Genomic DNA, 22,205 nt, shown 5'->3' with positions numbered 1-22,205 from the left:
TGTCATGTGTCCAGTTTCTCCACAGTTAAGACAACACTCTTCATTAAAGTGCTTGAAAATAGGGGCATACATGTTAATATTTCTCAGTAGCTGAGAGGTTCATTTTCTGCTTAGATGAATTTTGTCTCTGTGGTAGAGACTAAGGTTGACATCCTGATTCTGAATGAAGAAAGATTTGTATTGTGGAATGTACTGTAGGTTGAAATCTTCACATAAGTCAATTATCAGATCATTTATTTCTTTGGCCTTGGTGTCCACACGAGGAGGTAGTCCCGATATCATTAATTTACATGTATTTGGGCTGCAATATCTAGCAGCATACAATAAACTTTCAAAATCTGTTTTGAGTTGATTTAGTGACCTTCCCTCACAGGCATCATTTCCACCTACTAAAATAATAATTTGTTTGTATTTGGTTAGGTCACTGTTCATTATTCTGTCAGTGATGTTGTTGATATTTGCACCTCTTAAAGTCTGTACATCTGTTTTAAAAAGTCTCCTTGGTATTATACTTTTCAAAATTGAGGAGCCAATTATTAGAGTCCTATCTTTTCTGGCTTGTGATGTCGTGTGTTGGACTCTGGATTGTATTTCAGACACATATCTTGGAGGAAGGGGTGGTGAAATTGGTGTTTCAGTTGTGTGAACTACTGTTGTTGATTCTGACACATTTGTCTGAGCACTGGGAAATGCAGTTGTTGGTGAAGGTAACAGACTTGTTTGAACTGCGGGACATGGATGTACACTTATTGCTGTTGCAGGTGTGTCACATGACTGAGAGGGGGATACTGTTGTCTGCAATGCAGGATTACTTTGGGCATCAGTTTTTATTTGCATGGTCATTTTACATTTTCTTTTGGCTGGTACTGGGTTTGTCTGTGTCTGAGCATCTGATACTGTTGATATTTGGGAGTCTGTCTGAATTGCTGTTTCACATGAGGTTACTTGCTCATTAACCTTTCCCTGTGCTGATTTAATAGCATGTAACTGTAGTTTTAATTCTTCGATTTGGGTCTCCAATTTCCTAATTGTTTTTTGATGTACACACATGAAGAAATCATTAAGGCTTAAGCCATCACTGCTGTGGTCATGATTTATGGAGCGTGTAATTGCCTGACACTCTGGAGGGGTGTTAATTTTATTGCCTGAGTCATTTAGGTCAAAGACTTTAGGAACTGTTTCATGTTTGGTACTGCATCTAGTTACTGGTGTAGATGTCAGCATATAAATGCCTTTAGCATGGGTATTCTCATCCTATCTAGATAATATGATCTAACCATGTGAGACTGTTCAGCCCCTGTATATGTAAGACACATGTTGTTTTATACAATGTAGCTGTCACAGTGTTTTTCTCTTGTGTTCTGTAGATAATACCATTTTGTACACTTGAACTGCATGAAGTCATGCAAGGTTCTGAATCCAATATCTGTTTTACAAACTCAAACTTTTGTGAATCTATATTCACAGTGATACTGTATTTATTATGTTTGACCCTCAAGAATTCTGGAGTGTCAGCCATAATGGATAATTCCAAATCATCATCTGCACCATTGTTTTCATTTTTATTCTGAACATGACTTTCCTGCACGGGATTATCTGTGTGGCTCTGATCTTCAGGTATATCAGACATACTAAATCCAGAGAATGATGCAGAAAAGGCTGAGCTGAGTGTGTTGAGTAAGGAACCTACAAGGCTGGTATTTAAATATGTTTCCATGATTCTGATATTTTCAGCTTGTTCATAGCAGTGATAGCAAAAGTATATCAGATCCTTATTTATGACTAGCACATATCCATAAACTTTTGAATGAAACTTGCATAATGTGTTTGAGTTGGTATCAACTGAAGTTCAGATATGGTAGGTGTAGTTCAATTTCAAGTATATCCACTTCGGTAGCCATCTTGGATAGCCAAAAATCCTTTGTTCTGAACAGGTTTCCAAATTCACTTGAATACATGAACATGTGCACATAAAATTTCACTTACACTAACTTAATATTGTCATAAATCCACAGTATAAGTGATGGCTACAGGTATTAGCATATTTAACACCAGTTTTTACACCAAGTTCATGGAGTTGAGTGGAGCTGTGTTAAGACCATATATACATGGCAGCCATCTTGTCTCATATCAAAAGATGTTCTGATTGGTCATGTCCATACATTTATATGTCCATCTTTCACATGGTCTGTCCATTTGTCACTAAGTTTTTCTTGTAACCTGAACTCCATCTACAATGACTGAGGAAGAGTTATCATAGGTAATTTGATTTTGCACAAACATAATCAGAGGACAACAATGATTTCAAAGCCTAGGACCCATCCCTCTGTGGAGGAGGAGAAGGATTAGGTCAAAAGTCAACTTTTCATGGTCTCAGCTCATTCAACAGATATGGAAGCATCATACCAGGTATGATTTTTTTTTTTATTAGTCGGTACTTGACAATAAAAGTTTAAGATCCTGGAAGAAAAAATTAGGATGGGGGTAGTGGATACGAAAATAATTTTCATTATGGCTTCAATCTTATATATACATATATATATATACTGATGAAAAATTGGCAATGGCACAATTACACTGCAGTTTCCTGACAGTTCAAGCTAATCAAGTTCATTGTCTGGTTAAGAAACAGCTTATATCTACAATATCCACAAGTGGTTAAAGCATCTGCCTCAGATGCGGGAGGTCATGGGTTTGATCCCCAGCCGAGTCATACCAAAGACTTACAAAAATGATACTAACAACTGCCTTGCTTGGCACTCAGCATTAAGAGGTTAGTGTTAGGACTGGTCATCCTGGTGTCAGGATAATGTGACTGGGTGGGACATCATGCTACATGTCTGCAGCATGATGTCCCAGTGCTAGACATCACTATAAACTGTCAAACTGCAGACATATAGTGATGTGACTGAAAAATTGTTAAAGATACATTTTTAAAAAATCCAAATCCAATATCCACAAAAGAAACACTCAACACAAAATCAAACAGAATACCTGGACTGTTGCATGTTTGATTGACAGGAAATCTATAAACAAGATTTAAATTATTGATAATAGCAAAAGTAAACCAGTGCAAAATGGTCTAAAATTAGTAAACTGCAAGTCTATTTTGTGTTCTTGTCAGATTAGCAAGCTTTTATAACAATAATCAAAGTTGGGGATGATTGACGTAATTATGTATGAGGCAAAAAATGAGATTATAAACATGTACGCTGTTGGGTACATTTGTTTTCAAGTCCACTTTTTTTTAAAGGCAACTTGTTCAAAATCTGCAAAATTGTTTTCATAAACAGAACTGCCCCTGTACAATCATCCACCTTTAGTGGAATGAAAACAGGACAAAGATTCCCCTTTATGCAATAAGGGTGAACTATTTTATCAAGATGAATCCACTTACCAAGTTTCAAGGTTCTAGGATGGATAACAAACATACATACAAACATACATTCCTTTATTCTTGTACATAATTCCTGACTTAACAGCAAACAATGCCCATAAAATGACCTCATTGCAAAACTTGAGTGGAAGTATTAACAGAAATACATGTATGTACATGTGGACTGATGGAGAGTCAAGGGGTAAAGCTATATTCCCATGCAACATTCATAGTAGGGTATACCAATGTTAATCTCTCTATGACCCTTTTTTAAATTGGGGTGTATTTTGTCCTTAAATTTACCCGTTACTGTCAATATCATCAGTTAAAGTGCAGCTTCAATGACATACAACCAAAAATAATCAACCATCACACAGCTTGCCTACACCATGTTTTCAGTCTGGTCTCCATGAGCCACTTTAAAGATTTATTATCTGGCACAAAATAAATTCAGACTAATATGATAACGACCAAAAAATGGTGGTCCCTGTTCTTTTTTATTTTTTTTTGCAATTTATTTTCTTTACATTTTTAAAATTGAAATGTTAATGAAAGATATGTTGCCAGAATTCTGCTGATGTTCCATCAATACAAACCTTTCTAACAACCCAACTGTCTACATATATACTTGGGCGCCCACTACCCTAAGCACACTAATGGGTCACGACCAATTGCCAAAAACTTGACCAAAGCCATTGAAAAATGAAATATAGGTAATGATCAGCCACTACAAGGATTGGGTAGTAACAGACATAGTTACATTCAAGTCAGTATATGCACACAGTATATAAAAAAAATGTATGTTCCTGGAGTTAAAGTCAAACCTAACCCTCCAAGTACAGTGTAAAAGGTACTAAGTCATAATGCCCATTTTCTGTGCAGGTGTGGTACTGAAAAAGATGTATATAATCAGCTAGTTCATGAAATAAGGGTCACATGAACCTACTTTTGTAAAGAGGGTGTAGATGCATCCCTCATCAACAGGGTTTGTAAATCTAGATATAACAGTATGTATACAGGTGTTTCAAAATGGAGATATACATGTATAAACACCATTACAATAAATCTCTTCTACTGCCATATTTTATTCATAAGAGTGCATATGTAGGTAGGTTGAGCAAGTAAAATAAGATTCTGAAGATGGTCACAATGGCTGTCAATTGGAAGTTCGATTTGTGTCAGTTTCAGTAAGGACTAACTTGACATCATATGAAGTCTTTCAGTGGCAAACTTTGAGTCTATATGATCTTATAATCAGGAGAAGCAGCAATACTGGATCGACACCATTTTCATTAAAGATTAACATGACCCCATCTTTCAATAAAAACTTCAAGTCAGTAAAACCATACATTAAGGTAGGTTGATTGGTTTTTTTGTTTAATGCCATTTTTCAGCATGTGATACTGGCTATACATGGCAGCCAGCATATTTGGTGGAGGAATTAAGAACCAGCAACCCCCCTGGAAGCTACTGGCAAGTTTTCTCATACCAATGCTGGCTGAGCTGAGACTTGAACTCAGGCTGACAGAGGTGATATGTCTGTGATCTGTAAAAGGCAAGTGCCTTAGACCTCTTGGCCACCTGCTGCCCCTCATGCAAATGGAGTAATCATAACAAAATTTTAAAATGGCTACAATAGTGGCTATTTTGGATATTTGAAGAAGAAAAAAACAGGAGTAACTAGACGTAATATGGCATTTTTCAATAAAACCCCATACGACGATCAATTAGGAAAAGAGAGCAATAACAAGATATGGTGGCCATATTGGATGTCATTTTCATTTGAGACTAACTAAACATTACAAGAAGTCTTTTGGCAAAAACCCATGTTACTATTGACCATTCATTCAGAAGGAACAGCAACAAAATTTTGAAAATGTTGGATGTTCCAGCAGCAGCATTTTCGTTCAGAACCAACCAGACCTTGAGATGAATATGTGTGTAAAGTTTCATGACAATTCTCCAAGTAGCTTAGAAGGAGGCATCATAACAAATTTGCTACTGGATGAATTATAGACAAGGTTCAAAAGACCATATGTTTTGGGGGTGCTATGAGTCTAGAAGAACTAAGAAATGTCATAGTAATGCTGAAAAACTTACAATCTAGCCATATTCTGAACAAAGTCTGAATTAGTGACTTGATGTATGCTTTTATACTGAACACAAAGGCAATATGCACTGAACAAAGTCTGAATTAGTGACTTGATGTATGCTTTTATACTGAACACAAAGGCAATATGCACTAAAGATAAATTTTAAAATACTTGATTAATATGTTTACCTTTTTATTACTCAAAAGTGTTCATTTTATGTTTTCAATGCATCCAGAGCTGAATTACAGAAAAGACTATATCCATCAGCACACTGACCTGACCCTGCCTGTTGTATGTAAGGTACCAGGTTATAATCATTTGTATTTAAGTCAGTGTCCACCATAATGCTGGTAATATTATACCATCCTAGAAAGTTCATTTAGGTCACTGACCCACATTATTATAATAAATTTTATTAGCATCATTTAGGCTATTATTTCCATAATCCTTTGGCACTAATCCCCATTAAGCATTTGGCATTAGCCTTCCTCTGTCATTTTTATCAAAAGATATCTAAAGAAGTTGGTCAAATGTTCAGGTATAAGCCTGTAGTAACCTTGAAATTCACATCAAACTTAAAGATTCTATCTTAAATTCAAGTACCCAACAACGATGAACAGGGGTATCTTAAGAACAAGTATGCAGGCCAGAGTCCAGTTAGCTATTTATCTCCAAATAAAATTACTTATTTTTCCCATTATGTCAGTCAACCTAACAAATGTGTTAACAATTATGGGTTGGGCTTATTATCAGATATTCTTCTCAAATATTTTGCCAAAATGTAATTAATTGACATTTCTACAAATACAGTATCAACATAAAACATAATTTAATGGTCTTATTTTAATTATCACTCTCTGGGTTTATTTCTTCATTTTAAGGTCTTTACCCTTTAACACGAGACCTAAAAGGAGTTGTAGAAATATCTCACTAAAATTAAGTGGGCATTCTTCGGCTGTTAAAAATTTTCCCTAAATACATATACACCTGGATTCATATGCTTCCTTATATTCATGGAGTCATACTCAGAAGGTTGGAAGCAGAATTGTATTTGGAACACTACTTCATGACTTCACAGGGATATTTGGTGAGATAGTAGAGCTGGGTACTGTGAACAATTTCGTACCATGGTATTTCTCAACGTATCACAATTATATAAGGGACCAACAATTCAATGTTCTGGGGCAGTAGCCAGACACTTTTTGGGTATTATTTCTGTCTGTCAATAACTGGAAAAACATACCTTGCTCTGATTTGTAACAAAATAACACCAAATTTTATCTATTATACAATATGAAAAATATTTGTTATCTTGTGATAAAAGAAAAGAAAATATTTCAGTTCAAAATAAAATTAGAGCCTTCCCCCCACCCCCGATAATTAAATTGTCAGTGCCTTACAGTAGATGAATTTTCTATGTGTATGTTAATTGTTGTACAAGTTGCAATGTAAAAGCTGTAACTAAAGCGAGATGATTAAGTTATGACTATAGGTGATACTGTGAAAGACCGCGTGCTGACATTAGGGAGCCTATTGAACAAAATATGAAGTGTTGATACTGAAGTCTACAATCTTCTAGCTACAGGAGTCATATAATAGGCAGAGAAACTAAGAGTGGGATGCCAACACCCAGGCAAGATATTTATAAGTATGGGATGCCAACACCCAGGTAAGATATTTATAAGTGTGGGATGCCAACACCCTGGCAAGATATTTATCAGAGAGGGCCAGGAATTATTAAACACACTTAAATATTTCATGGACTTGAGAAATTATGTACATTTCAGACAGACTCCTGAGAGTTGTAGGGTGATACGCAGTCTTACAGGGATACATGTACATGTACTTAATGCATTCACATATGCTAATAAATAACTACAACATGACATGTTCATTTTTGTCTTGTTTTTGTTTAATCAGAATTTTGTCTGAAAGCTGGGTTTTGCCTTTTTCAAAATTCAACTGGCCGTCTCATTGAAACATGTGACAGGTGTCAAATATTTGATTAAAGGAACATACATGTAGACAAAATTATATATGTAGCTATTAATTTTAAAAAATTGGGCTGAGCAGAAAAATTTTGTTATGAATAATGAAAACATGCTGTTTATATAATTCAAGTCATAACAAGATTCATTGCAACAGAAAATTACAGACATATTGGAACAGTGAAAAAGTACAATGGTACATACTACTGGAAAACAATACTGGTGTATACTGGTAATACAGAGAATGTATGTATGTGTGTGATTTAGATTTTTAATGTAGCTTTAAAAAATTTTCAGTCATATCGCCATGATGTCTGCAGTGTGACAGTTTATAGCGATGTCTAGCACTGGGGCATCATGCCACAGACATGTAGCATGATGTCTCACCCAGTCATATTATCCTGACACAAGGCCGACCAGTTCTAACACTAACCTCTTAATGTTGAGCGCCAAGCGAGGCAGCTGTTAGTACCATTTTTTGTAAGTCTTTGGTATGACTTGGTTGGGGTTTGAACCTGCAACCTCCAGCTTCCATGGTAGATGCTCTAAATACTAGGACACCAGAGAATACAGAGAAAGACATTACCTTCCATCACATCATATAGATTAACTTAACAGAAACACTACTTAACATTCGAAAATAAGAAATTTATAAATATTACTGAGTAAAGGAAATACTAAATCAATGATCCAATCATTTAAAACTGCATATTTGCATATTTTCTCATGTATGAACATCAACAGTAAACAGTACAGACTCAGCTCTATTACTACAAAATGCTATAGGTGATACAGTCTACCCTTTCATTGACATTAAAACATATTTTATCATAAAGGGTAATATACAAAAACAGAAATAGTTGTCATAAAATAATATTACATACCTTCAAATTATTCACTCTCTATTAGAAAAAAATAATTTTCAAACTTTTTTGAATAGTTTATGAAAGCTGTTTGGTGGTGTGATTTAGGTCAACCCACTAGACACTGAAACATGGAAGATCAAAGGTCAAGTCAGAGTTATACCAGCAACCAGCAATTCTTATATAGTTCAGGAATGTCATATGTTTTATGGGAATTGTGTAAAAGAACAATAAATCCTCATTATTTGTTTATTTTGTCCTTCCTTGGCTCTGAGATATAGGCAAATACACAAATACTAATGCTTTCATACCTAACTTCGGTCCCCTTTGATTTTGATTTTTTTAAAACCCTTTTACATCATGCAAGCACTTTTGGATGCCTCTTGGATTCTCATGGACACCATCTGATCTGCATACAAGCATGTTTGAATGAGTCTGCACAACCTGCATGGAAGCATGTATGGATGCCTAGAGTAAACATCAGTCATTTTGAGCTAGTGTTCATAACGCCACTTTTGGGGAAAATCCCCTATTAGAAACTACAGGTAATGAGGTCAATTGGAAAATCATCAGTTTTGTCAAGAAAGAAAACTTAAATTTAATTTGCTGCCAATGGCAACTATATAATGAAAATTCTTTCACTGACATCACACAACATGACAACAGAAAGAGGAGTCACAATCAAATCAAATTTGGACTGATGTGGTGCACTGCACAAGATGTGAAACTCCAAACACAACAAACTTACGTGTAGTCCAACAAATGCTTCTAAAGTTATTTTATGACCTTATGGAAATGGTCATTATATTTTGATCAGCACTGAGGCAAGGGACCATCACATCACATGGTTGCTATTTAATATTTAGTCATAATCTGCTATTTAAAGTAACTGTGTCAGATTCTCCACTATCCAAAATGGAGGCTGATTTTGTTCGGCACTTTCTGGACTCTGGATGATTAGAATTATGACAATGAAAGCTTCAAAACGTTAGATACAGACTCAGCTGTCAATTTAGGCAACACTGATTTTTGATAATCTATCATATTCTCTGATGATTTTACGATGCAGACACAGTCAACACACTGGCAAATTTTGAAGTTAAGAAAAGCCAGCTATGCTTGCTCACACAGACTTGATAGTGAAAGAGTTCGCTCAAGATTCGAAAACATAAAATAATTATCCAATAAAAAATAATTAAACAGTTATAAAGATCAGATTTTAATCTTAAACCTATCTAGAAATAACAGATATATACAAAAATGGTAACATGGTTCACATTTATGTTGAACTTAACCTGTACTACATTTCTATCAATTTAGCAGGCAGGCCTATGCATACAAGGTAAGAGGCGTTCTATTTACAGCACACCATACTGTAACTAAGGCAGGTGTATATGGACAAGTATACATCTACTGACTCAGCAGGTAAAGGGTTAATAGCCATGTACAGGAAGAATTAACATCAATGCAAACATATTCTGCTTCAATCCAAGTGACATAGCTGGCATTTTATTATATTTTCAGAGTCTTTAATAATAATTTTCCCACATTATTTTGACACACATCAAAATATTTTAGACATCAAACATCATGATTCTATTTATTCCCACAGAAAAGTTCTTCTAAGTCTTTTATAAATCTCAAAATAGAAAAGCTGTGCTCTCATTTTATCACAATGCTTACACATGTCTGCAGCTCTTTCAAGTTTCTTAAAGATTTGTGTTGCTTATCATGAATTTTGCCAAAGCCAATTAACAATTTAGAACAAACCGATCTATCACCAAGCAAAAATAACCACACCTATTCATTAGCATAACACATACAAAAATAAAAATACATCATGCTGACACATACCACACATTAATTAATATTTGTTTCTAAATGTAGACTGAATATTTCATGAAAAATATGATCACTGAATTAATATATGATATAATGGCCATTAGCATTAAGCCTAAATGTCAGAAAAAACTTCAGTACACCTGAAAATCACAATATTCCAGTAATAGCATTTCTTGCTGGTTCATAGAAATTTACGTATGTATTAAGGGTTGACAACCACATAATTACATGTTAATTATTTGTTCCAAATTGACATTATATTTTGTTTTGAATTGCTGCCAGTGCCATGCACTTTAAGCACATCTGGTTTGTTTCAGCACCTCACACAATATTGAATGAACAAGCATCTCTGAAAAGGATTGATGCTTTACTGGCTAAAAAGAATTTCCATGAATTCAAGATAAAACAATTTCTTTCTTTTGACTGCAGAGTGTTCTTCAGCAAAACAAGATCAAACTGGCTGCAGTGGTGGACATGCTGGATGACAACTTGGCACCGTATTCAGATAGGACCCACAAAGCACCACAAGGAGTCCTGGTGGAAACCCCATGTTGATATGACTTTCTGTCTTGGAAGAGGAATGATTTTCATGACGGATGCCATGGTGCCCATATTCAATACCAGACTGCCACCATTCCTATTCAGTACCACTAGACATAAGAACTCTTTTAGTGAAAATGTGTTTGTGTGTGTTGTGATTTGGATTTTTAACGTAGCTATAACAATTTTCCAGTCATATCACTACAATGTCTGCAGTGTGACAGTTTATAGTGATGTCTAGAACTGGGGCATCATGCTGCAGACATGTGGCATGATGTCCCACCTAGTCACATTATCCTGACACCAAGCCGACCAGTCCTAACACTAACCTCTTAATGCTGAATGCCAAGTAAGGAAGCTGTTAGTACCATTTTTGTAAGTCTTTGGTATGACTTGGCCGGGGATCAAACCCACAACCTCCCGCATCTGATGAGGATGCTCTAACTACTAGGCCACCAGAGCGGTCAGTGAAAACATGATGTCAACATTACCAACCATCTCGAAGTATATGTAGTGACAGCATGATTTTTAAGATGGCCAGTGTGGCAGTTATTTTAGAAGTCAGATCAGTACCATTTTTATTTATGACCACCAAAAATAATGACCTGAATAAGAAGTCATGCTGATATGAAGAAGAAATATTGATAATTAGATTTTCAAGATGGCCACTGTGGCAAGCATGTTGAATGTCTAAATGGCACCATTAGACATCATAAGAACACTTTTAGCAAAAGCCCCATGTTCATATGACAATCCATTCAGGAGGGATAGTGACAATATTTTCAAGATGGCTACTATGGTGACCAAACTGGACATAAGACTGACACCATTCTTCATTCTGGACCAAGTAGACAAAATAAGAAGTCTTCTGGTGAGGACCCCATGTCAGTATGACTTTTCACTCAGTAGCATTAACAAGATTTTCAAGATAGCCACTGATGTAAGATCAGCACAAGTATCATTTAGGACAGATAAGAGACCATTAAAAGTCTTTTGGCAAAAACTCCATGTTGATATGACCTCTGAGTACAATTTAAGACAAGATTTTGAATTTGTGTTTATTGTGACAGCTATTAACTGAGGTCACTATTTTCATTTGGGTCATGCTAGATACCATATTTAGTTTTCTGGTGAATGACAAGATTTTCAAGAAAGCTGGAATTGTGATGATGCGGTCCTCTGGTGAACAGTAACAAGATTTTGAAGATGGTTGACATTAGATAGCACCATTTTTATTTGGACCAACTACAGCAAAAACCACGCTGATGCGATATCAAGATTTTCAAGACGGCTGTTGTGGCAGCCATATTAGTTATTTGTGCAGCACCATTTTCTATTTTTAGTGTGTGTGTGTGTATGTGTGTGTGTGTGCGTGCGTGCGTGCAAGCAATGTTTCATGGTAATCCCCAAGTACTTTAGGAGGAATAGCAATAAGAAATTTACTAATGGATGGATCAACAGACATTGGAAGACAGATGGACAATAGGCAACATGCCATCCCATACTGGTCCTTCTGGTCTATGATCAAGAGAGCTAACAATAAAATAAATTGTTGAAATTAATTTTTAAGTCACTTGGCTCACATGTGTATACAATATTAGTCTCTCGCTTTCACACACACACACACACATGCAGTCCAGATGACCACATGTTCAAATTTTCCACCTTATATGTAATGTTGTATGTATTTGCTTACAAGTCAAGCCCAACTGAAAACTGAATGATGCATCAGCTGGTCTGGGTCGATGCATTTCATTAGGAGTAATCCATGCAGGTATCCGCTGACTTAGGTGATTTCATTTTAACGTGATTTCATATGAATTTTCTTTATATGTTTTCTGTAGCTGGACCTGACTTGCAAGTATCTACAATAACACAAAAGTGCTGATGACATCAAAAGGACATTTTTAAGTTTATGGTTTCTTTCTGCATCTGCTGCTTAATTATTCTTCAAAAACTTAATTGATAATTAAATGACGCAAGAGGAGGAATGAACTTTGGCAAACACCATTAAAATACTGTATACACTCCCAACAATTTTGTTTTATTGCACCCAGTTTTTCACTGATTTTATGTAGTTGTGAATTGTCTTGAAAAATGTAAAGAAACTTAAAATTTCTCTCAGAATCTGAAGACATGCATTTGTTTCCAACCAATGCAATCATGTTCTGAGAAATTTTCATATACTGCCACTCCAAATAATACCTTGTATCAATGCATATAAAAACAAATTTTTTATACCTATTAGCAGCAAGTAACAATACATAACTTGAATCTAATGGGCTCTGTCAGTTCAATGTCAGTTTTCTTTTTAACACATTAACCGCTGGATGTTTTTGCCGTTTTTGTCTGAAATTCAAGTAGGAAACACATTTTGAAAGCTATTTCTGAATCATCCAAAAACACCAACTTCCAGGTGATCTTCCAAAAACATACTGCTTAGTTGTGTTAGAAACCTCGTTTTTCATTTGGTTATTTGGCTCGCACATGATCAGAAGGGTAAAAGTTGGAGTTCTTTATTTATTTTTTTTGCTTAATGGAGACATTATTTTCATATCGAGACCACACTTTATTCCAAATGCCCAACTTATCCTATTTTTTGCAATGGTTCATCTGTCTGTTTGCAGTTCATACCGGTCTGCCTTAGATCTGAGACCAAAAAGTCTAAAATCCAGACACAAAATCGGATCCAACCACGGGCGAATTTTGGGTAGAAAAAAATCGGGTTCAAAAAATGAGGTTTTTTCCACTGTATTTTGTAGTACAACTAGAAATTCCATATTATTTGTTATCATTGTAGAGCTACATCTGTCTACCTTTCTATAATACCCCCACTTTGGTGTATCATGCATGACCATGATGCTACAGAGCTTGGCAGTAGGCTACTACCTCCTGCCACTTAAAATCGTCACCAGGGGTTAATGTGTTAAGACACCATGAGCCCAAGATATGAGCTGTAAGCAATTAAAGTGCATAATATTCATGGCAACTAGTAACAAATTATGCAATGACTTTGGATTGGAGATGTTCAACCTAAATGCATACAACTCAATGCAACAACCATATCACAAACTCACCTTGGGTAGTTTTTAACATCTTATTTCTTCAAACTTTTTTTCAAAGACAACAATGAATATTTGATACATTTAGTCCCACCAGATGGAGGGAATTTTTAAAAATGTCTGTTTTCCTTGGAAACATCTTCCTCTTAAGGTATAGTAATCAATGAAGAATAGCCTGAATTTGCTGTATGTAGTCACTGTACGTAATCACTATGGAATTAATCACTGTATGTAATCACTGTATGTAATTAATCACTGTATGTAATCACTGTATGTAATCACTATGTAATCACTGTATGTAATCACTGTACGTAATCACCATGTAATCACTGTATGTAATTAATCAATGAATGTAATCACTGTATGTAATTAATAAAAATCTACTTTAAGTCATATTTTGCAAACTATTTTAGACCAATATTGCAATTGCAAGATCTGCATTACTGTCTAAAACATCACACTAATAATTTGAATGCACAAAATTATTTTCAGATCCGAGGCTTTTTTCTTCATTAAATCCATCCTATTTTCAGCAAAAATGCCCCCCACCTTCTTTTCAAAATGAAAGGAGCAATTTCCCTTTCACTTTTTAAGGTCTAAAATTGATCCCATTTTAGTATATTTCTGTGGAAATACTATGATTTGTGTACAATTGTATCATTCAATGGAAATACAGTAAAACCTGTCTTGAAAGACCACTGCTATGTGAAACTACCTGTCTTGAGAAACCATATTCATAATGCACGAATGTATAGATTATATGGCATAGTGACCTGTTGAGATACCACCTTTTCTTGAGACCATAATTTCTGGCAAAAAAGGGGTGGTTTTTCAAGACAGATTCTACTGTGGTATGCTGATCCAAATAAGTCTATTATTGTCAATATGGGATGATTTAACATGTTAAATCCTTCCTGACAAACACAGGGAACATATATAACCGTCTCATCAAAAGTCATTTTATCAATAAGTTGTTGCTGTTGTTGTGGGGTTTAAAGCCATTTTTAAGCACACAATAGGCAACACATGGCGGCCAGTATTAATGGTGGAGGAAGAACCCAGGAAAACCCAGGAAAGAACCACCGACCCATGAGAAGCTACTGGCAAGCTTTCTCAAATACCCACATTGGCCAAATCTGAGACTCGAACCCACACAGAGAGAGGTGAGATGGTAGTGATCTGTAATGGACAGTGCTTTAGACCACTCGGCCACTCTGGGCCACTTATCAATAAGAATGTAAGAAATATGTTGCAGCTCATCAGTGATAGAAATATTGCAATACCCCTAATATTCTTCCTATTTATGACTTCAAATAAACACCCACATCAATACAATGAGCGCATCCTGTAATGTGAGACTGCAGGCCAGGGACCATCCTGTAATGTGGGATTGTAGACCAGGGACCATCCTGTAATGTGGGATTGTAGACCAGGGACCATCCTGTAATGTGAGACTGCAGGCCAGGGACAATCCTGTAATGTGGGATTGTAGACCAGGGACCATCCTGTATGCAGCTGGGTGTTTATTAAATGCAAGTCAATGATATCAGTAAAATCTCTATAAAAACTAAATTTAAATGACCTATGTGTAAACCTTTGCTAGAAACTCCTAAATTCATGAGATTAATATCAATGCTATTTGAGGCACTCAAGAAGACGTTAAAAGTATTAAAACTATGTTCACAGTGATCATTATTACAACTATGTATAAAAAATTAGTTTTTCTACAACTGCATTTTCTACTTTTATAATCATTGTATAAATCTGAACTATAAGCCCTTCCTGATTTTTAAGCTGGTCATATGAACTGAACCTTTGTTTTATCTTTTCAGTATTATGTCTAGAAATTTGTTTGTGCGTGTAATGTGATTTTTAATGTAGCTTTAACAATTTTTCAGACATATGTCTGCAGTGTGACAGTTTATAGTGATGTTTCACACTGGGGTATCATGCCGCAGACATGTAGCATGATGTCCCACCCAGTCACATTATCCTGACACCAGGCCAACCAGTCCTAACACTATCCTCTTAATGCTGAGCACCAATCGAGGCAGCTGTCAGTACCATTTTTTGAAAGTCTTTGGTATGACTCGGCCAGGGTTCGAACCCATGACCTCCCGCATCCGAGGCGGACACACTACCACTAGGCCACTGGTCTAGAAATTTGATATGCCCTCTGATACAGTTACTGGCAAAGCCTAAAATCTCAACACTGCAAAAAAGGTAATTTCACTATAAAAATGTGATACAAGGCAGACTGGAGAAAAAGACAGTGAGACTGCTTTGTGTCACCTTTGTCACATTCCAGCCAGAAGAGACAATTTTTCATTCTAATAATGACTGCCTCCTTAAGAAGACAGTTGCACTTTCATTGCCTCAGGTTTCAGGAAATTTCATTCCAACACACACAAATTTTCACTTGTTATTATATAGTAGGGATACCTAGATATGCAGTCATTTAAGTCAAATGTTAAACACACAACTTTTCACAAGCTTACATCTTTCTGGAGGAAGTTTATGTCAAAGTTAAACACAAAACAAGTCTATACTCATAGGCTATATAACCTTAAACATATACAAAGTCAAATACATTGGACCTGTTTTTTGCATCTAATCACAGGTTTCTCAATCTCTAAGACAGAGGGTCAACAATGGCATCTAAAACAAGGGTTAGCTGCTTGTCATCTGTCTAAACTGGAACAAAACACAACATGGCTCTGGGGTGTGTGTTGACTTTCAAAGTGAAATGTGACCCCAGCAAATTCCTGAAGTTCCATGCCTCTGAGAGCAAACTCTCATTTGTCTGTACTTGGGTAAATATATGGTCTCTAGAAGTATATAACAACCATAACAAGATAAACACAGACTCATTAAGGAAGTCATGTACTCCATCATCTACAGACTTTTGAAGACCACATATCTGGCTCAAGTAATCAGAGGAATTTAGGATAAGTTCATAATGAATTTAATACAATTTGCAATTACTTAGGGACACTATTTGAATTGTATCCTAGTGACCTTGTACAATACATCATTAACGAAAGACCAATGATGGTGATATTCATTAGTATAAAAATAATCAGGTTATTCTATTAATAAAAGCCGTTTATAATAATAATAATAATAATAATAATAATAATAATAATAATAAAACTTATAATAATAATAAAACTTATAATAATAATAACAATAATAATAATAAAAATAATAATTATTAAAATAATAAAAATAATAATAATAAAAAATTATAACAATAAAAAATAAATAATAATAATAATATAAAACTTTACTTGACATCCATGAATCTGCTCTAGCAGCATGAATGAATCTAATTTGTACAGTCATTCTCACTCAAATGACAAGATTTATTATTTGCTTGAGGCAAATTCAACTGCGACCATTTTAAATTTGTTGGTCTAAAATTTCAAGAGAATACTATTACATATCTTGATGAATTTGATCCTGGCGTCAAGTAGCTGTGAAACAGCTAAAAGAAGTCTATGAAGCACAGTATGTACTTTACTGTGTCATTTGTGTCATGATATGTGTCATATCACAACTAAATTGGTAATACAAACCCCTAATTTAAAGTCTGGGTCTATGTTGAATGCAGTGACAAATATCACACAAGAAAATGAAGTGGATATAATTGTGGCACAACAGAAGCACAAGTATTAGTGTGCTTAAAATTAGGACATTTTTTTTAGGCTTTAATGTTGCTGCAGAGACAATTCATTTCTCAGGAGAAAGTTTCATTCCCTGAAATTACTGTCAGTCTAAGTGTGACACACTCACTTACAAAGTTCTTACTATGTCTAAAGACATGCTAATGTATATGACTTTTAAGACACAAAACTGTATATAATATGACTTTTAAGACACAAAACTGTATATAATGACTTTTAAGACACAAAACTGTATATAATGACTTTTAAGACATGCAACTGTATATAATGACTTTTAAGACATACAACCATACACAATATGACTTTTAAGAAATACAACTATACAAAATATGACTTTTAAGACATACAACCATACACAATATGACTTTTAAGACATATAACCATACACAGTATGACTTTTAAGACATACAACTACACACAATATGACTTTTAAGACATACAACCATACACAATATGACTTTTAAGAAATACAACTATACAAAATATGACTTTTAAGACATACAACCATACAACCATACACAATATGACTTTTAAGACATACAACTATACACAATATGACTTTTAAGACAAACAACCATAAACAATATGACTTTTAAAACATAACATTATTTACAATATGAATTTTAAGACATTCAACTGTATATAATATGACTTTTAAGACACAAAACTGAATATAATGACTTTTAAGACATGCAACTGTATATAATGACTTTTAAGACATACAACTACACACAATATGACTTTTAAGACATACAACCATACACAATATGACTTTTAAGACATACAACCATACACAATATGACTTTTAAGACATACAACTACACACAATATGACTTTTAAGACATACAACCATACACAATATGACTTTTAAGAAATACAACTATACAAAATATGACTTTTAAGACATACAACCATACACAATATGACTTTTAAGACATACAACTATACACAATATGACTTTTAACACATACAACTATACACAATATGACTTTTAAGACATACAACTATACACAATATGACTTTTAAGACAAACAACCATAAACAATATGACTTTTAAAACATAACATTATTTACAATATGAATTTTAAGACATTCAACTGTATATAATATGACTTTTAAGACACAAAACTGTATATGACTTTTAAGACATGCGACTGTATATAATGACTTTTAAGACAAAACTGTATATAATGACTTTTAAGACACAAAACTGTATATAATATGACTTTTAAGACACAAAACTGTATATAATGACTTTTAAGACACAAAACTGTATATAATATGACTTTTAAGACATGCAACTGTATATAATATGACTTTTAAGACATGCAACTGTATATAATATGACTTTTAAGACATAAAACTGTATATGACTTTTAAGACACAAAACTGTATATATAATGACTTTTAAGACACAAAACTGTATATAATGACTTATAAGACACAAAACTGTATATAATGACTTTTAAGACACAAAACTGTATGTAATGACTTTTAAGACACAAAACTGTATATAATGACTTTTAAGACACAAAACTGTATATAATATGACTTTTAAGACACAAAACTGTATATAATGACTTTTAAGACACAAAACTGTATATAATATGACTTTTAAGACATGCAACTGTATATAATATGACTTTTAAGACATAAAACTGTATATGACTTTTAAGACACAAAACTGTATATATAATGACTTTTAAGACACAAAGCTGTATATAATGACTTTTAATACACAAAACTGTATATAATGACTTTTAAGACACAAAACTGTACATAATGACTTTTAAGACACAAAACTGTATATAATGACTTTTAAGACACAAAACTGTATATAATATGACTTTTAAGACACAAAACTGTATATAATATGACTTTTAAGACACAAAACTGTATATAATATGACTTTTAAGACACAAAACTGTATATAATATGACTTTTAAGACATGCAACTGTATATAATATGACTTTTAAGACATAAAACTGTATATAATATGACTTTTAAGACACAAAACTGTATAGATAATGACTTTTAAGACACAAAACTCTATATAATGACTTTTAAGACACAAAACTCTATATAATGACTTTTAAGACACAAAACTGTATATAATGACTTTTAAGACACAAAACTGTATATAAGGACTTTTAAGACATAAAACTGTATATAATATGACTTTTAAGACACAAAACTGTACATAATATGACTTTTAAGACATGCAACTGTATATAATGACCTGTATGACATACAACCATACACAATATGACTTTTAAGACATACAACTACACACAATATGACTTTTAAGACATACAACTATACACAATATGACTTTTAAGACATACAACTACACACAATATGACTTTTAAGACATACAACTATACACAATATGACTTTTAAGACATACAACTATACACAATATGACTTTTAAGACAAACAACCATACACAATGACTTTTAAGACATAACATTATTTACAATATGAGTTTTAAGACATTCAACTGTATACAATAACTTTTAAGACACAAAACTGTATCCAATATGACTTCTAAGACATAAAACTGTATGCATTATGACTTTTAAGACATACAACTTCATGCAATATGACTTTTAAGACACAGAACTGTAAACAATGACTTAAGTCATACAACTGTATGCAATATGACTTCTAAGACAAATTACTGTATACAATGAGTTTAAGACATGCAACTGTATGCAACATTACTATTAAGACATAAAATTGAATACAAGATGCTTTTTAAGACATAAAACTATACAACATGACTTCTAAAACATAAAACTGTATATAATATGACTTTTGAGACATAAAAACTATATATAATGACTTTTAAGACATAGAACTATACAATATGACTTCTAAGACATAAAACTGTATAACATATGACTTATAAGACATAAAGCTGTATATAATATGACTTTTCATTCTGTAAACTTTTTAAACATCCATCATTTAATCTTCTGCAGATGATGGGCCTAACAACATAAATCTGCACCAAGAAATTACTCAAAAAACATTTTGCTCTGGTACCCTACCCACCACCCCTTTTTCTATCCATAGTACTTACAAGGCCTGCTATTGGTGTAGGGAGTTTGTTGATTCTCTTCACAGAACCTGGCTTGATTGCATTTAGCAGCCTACAACATTAATAAACATCATTTAATGGAATTTAAATAAAATCAGAATATTATAAGAATGTTTCATTAATAGCATGAGGTCTATAATCAAAGTATTTATAATACTGATAGCTTAGAGGGCTACAGTTTTACTATATTAAACAAGATCAAACGGATGAGCATAAACTGCATGACAATGACAATAATTTTACTTTTTGTAATCAATATCAAATATCAATATCCCTCTAATACCAAACATCCCTCAATCCCTCAAAATACCAACATCCCTCTAAATACATATATTCTTTTGTCTCCTTACCTCTTACAAGAGAAGTGATTACAAAAAGTTATAAAATGTTTTTAGATAAAATTTCAGCAGTTACCTTTCATTAGTAATTTTCTACTGAGATAATGTATCATACATACATATATCTTATAAGTTGGGTCCAAATGCAAAACAATATAGACCCTGATCTGCCATCACATATTGCACTGGCAGATTAGAGTCTATGTGGTTTGTTCTACTGATTACACCGAGCAAACTACATAGACCTAGAGCTGCTTGCACATTATGTGATAGCACATCTGGGTGAAAGCAGTTTGCAGTTGGACACACCTTATAAGCAAGCACGTTTTTGTAATGCTACAAGCTATCATGCTATATCAAGGAAGGTAACTACTTAGAGTCTAAGGATTTCAGCTTAAACTTATAATTAAAGTTATGTCCCTTCATAGAGTTGGATGTTATGTTTACAAGGGCTAAAAGCTCTAAATACAGAAACATGCCCATTATAAGAAATACAAACTATTCTTTGTAAAAGAAGAGTATATAGTATGCTGAAGGTTCATGAGGGACCAAAATTCCTCCAAGCTAAACATAATTCAATGAGTGCGTGCTTTGGAGGGAAAAACATCTTGAGGAAGATAATACCTTCCAAATAAAAATAAGCATAGCAATTGTTTCTTTAAAGTCACTGGGGCTGAACTGAAGAGTTCACTAAATCAGTAAAAGGAATGCATAAATACTACATTTAATGAGCAGGCATTCTGTATGCCAAGGTGTCCATTAGGGTTGTTTTCACTGTAATATGTATGATGGATACAAACTGCAAGGTAAATATAATTGTGTCATTCAAGAGTTAATAAAGGTGGTTCTTTAAGTCCCATGTTTGGTATCAAAATAAATTACAGATTTATTCATGTCTGACTACCAATTGACACCACTAATTGACACCACCAATTGACACCACTATTTGGCACTTTTACAAGCAAGGGTAGAACAATTTTGAAAATCCATAGTTGTCCCTGCCAACTTTTTAGACAGTACTTGGAGATTTTTGAGACTCCAAAAGTGAGCTTTACGTTTTGTAGGGGGATTAGTGCAAGTAACAAAAACAACAGCAATATCATGGAGTTGAGATTAAGTAATATATTCATTTTAAGCCAATGGCTGGAAATTCAAATTTGAATAAAAGAAAATAGCATGTTTTCTTTGAGTCATTTAGTACACTTAAAACAAAAGATTCAACATTGTAAATTATCATCACCACTCACACCGCCACAACCACAAAATCATCATATAGAAAAAAAAGAGATTTAGTCTTTAAAATACAATGGGTA

The 22,205-nt window shown here is 33.9% G+C and overlaps 1 protein-coding gene across 3 annotated transcripts in view; it reads right to left on the bottom strand.

Moving 5' to 3' along the window:
* LOC149797495 (uncharacterized) overlaps positions 1–22,205 on the bottom strand; it is a 361,807-nt gene that overhangs the window by 248,912 nt on the left and 90,690 nt on the right. For all 3 annotated transcript variants that reach the window (XM_089962310.1, XM_089962312.1, XM_089962311.1), the window contains exon 3: positions 20,537–20,606. In XM_089962310.1, the coding sequence (XP_089818436.1) occupies positions 20,537–20,606 (70 nt within the window). The remainder of the gene's footprint in view (positions 1–20,536; positions 20,607–22,205) is intronic.

This window comes from Sinohyriopsis cumingii, chromosome 6 (genome assembly GCF_028554795.1).
Source record: "Sinohyriopsis cumingii isolate HCF-2022 chromosome 6, ASM2855479v2, whole genome shotgun sequence".
Lineage (NCBI taxonomy): Eukaryota > Metazoa > Mollusca > Bivalvia > Unionida > Unionidae > Sinohyriopsis > Sinohyriopsis cumingii.
This window is presented reverse-complemented; position numbering and strand designations above follow the sequence as displayed.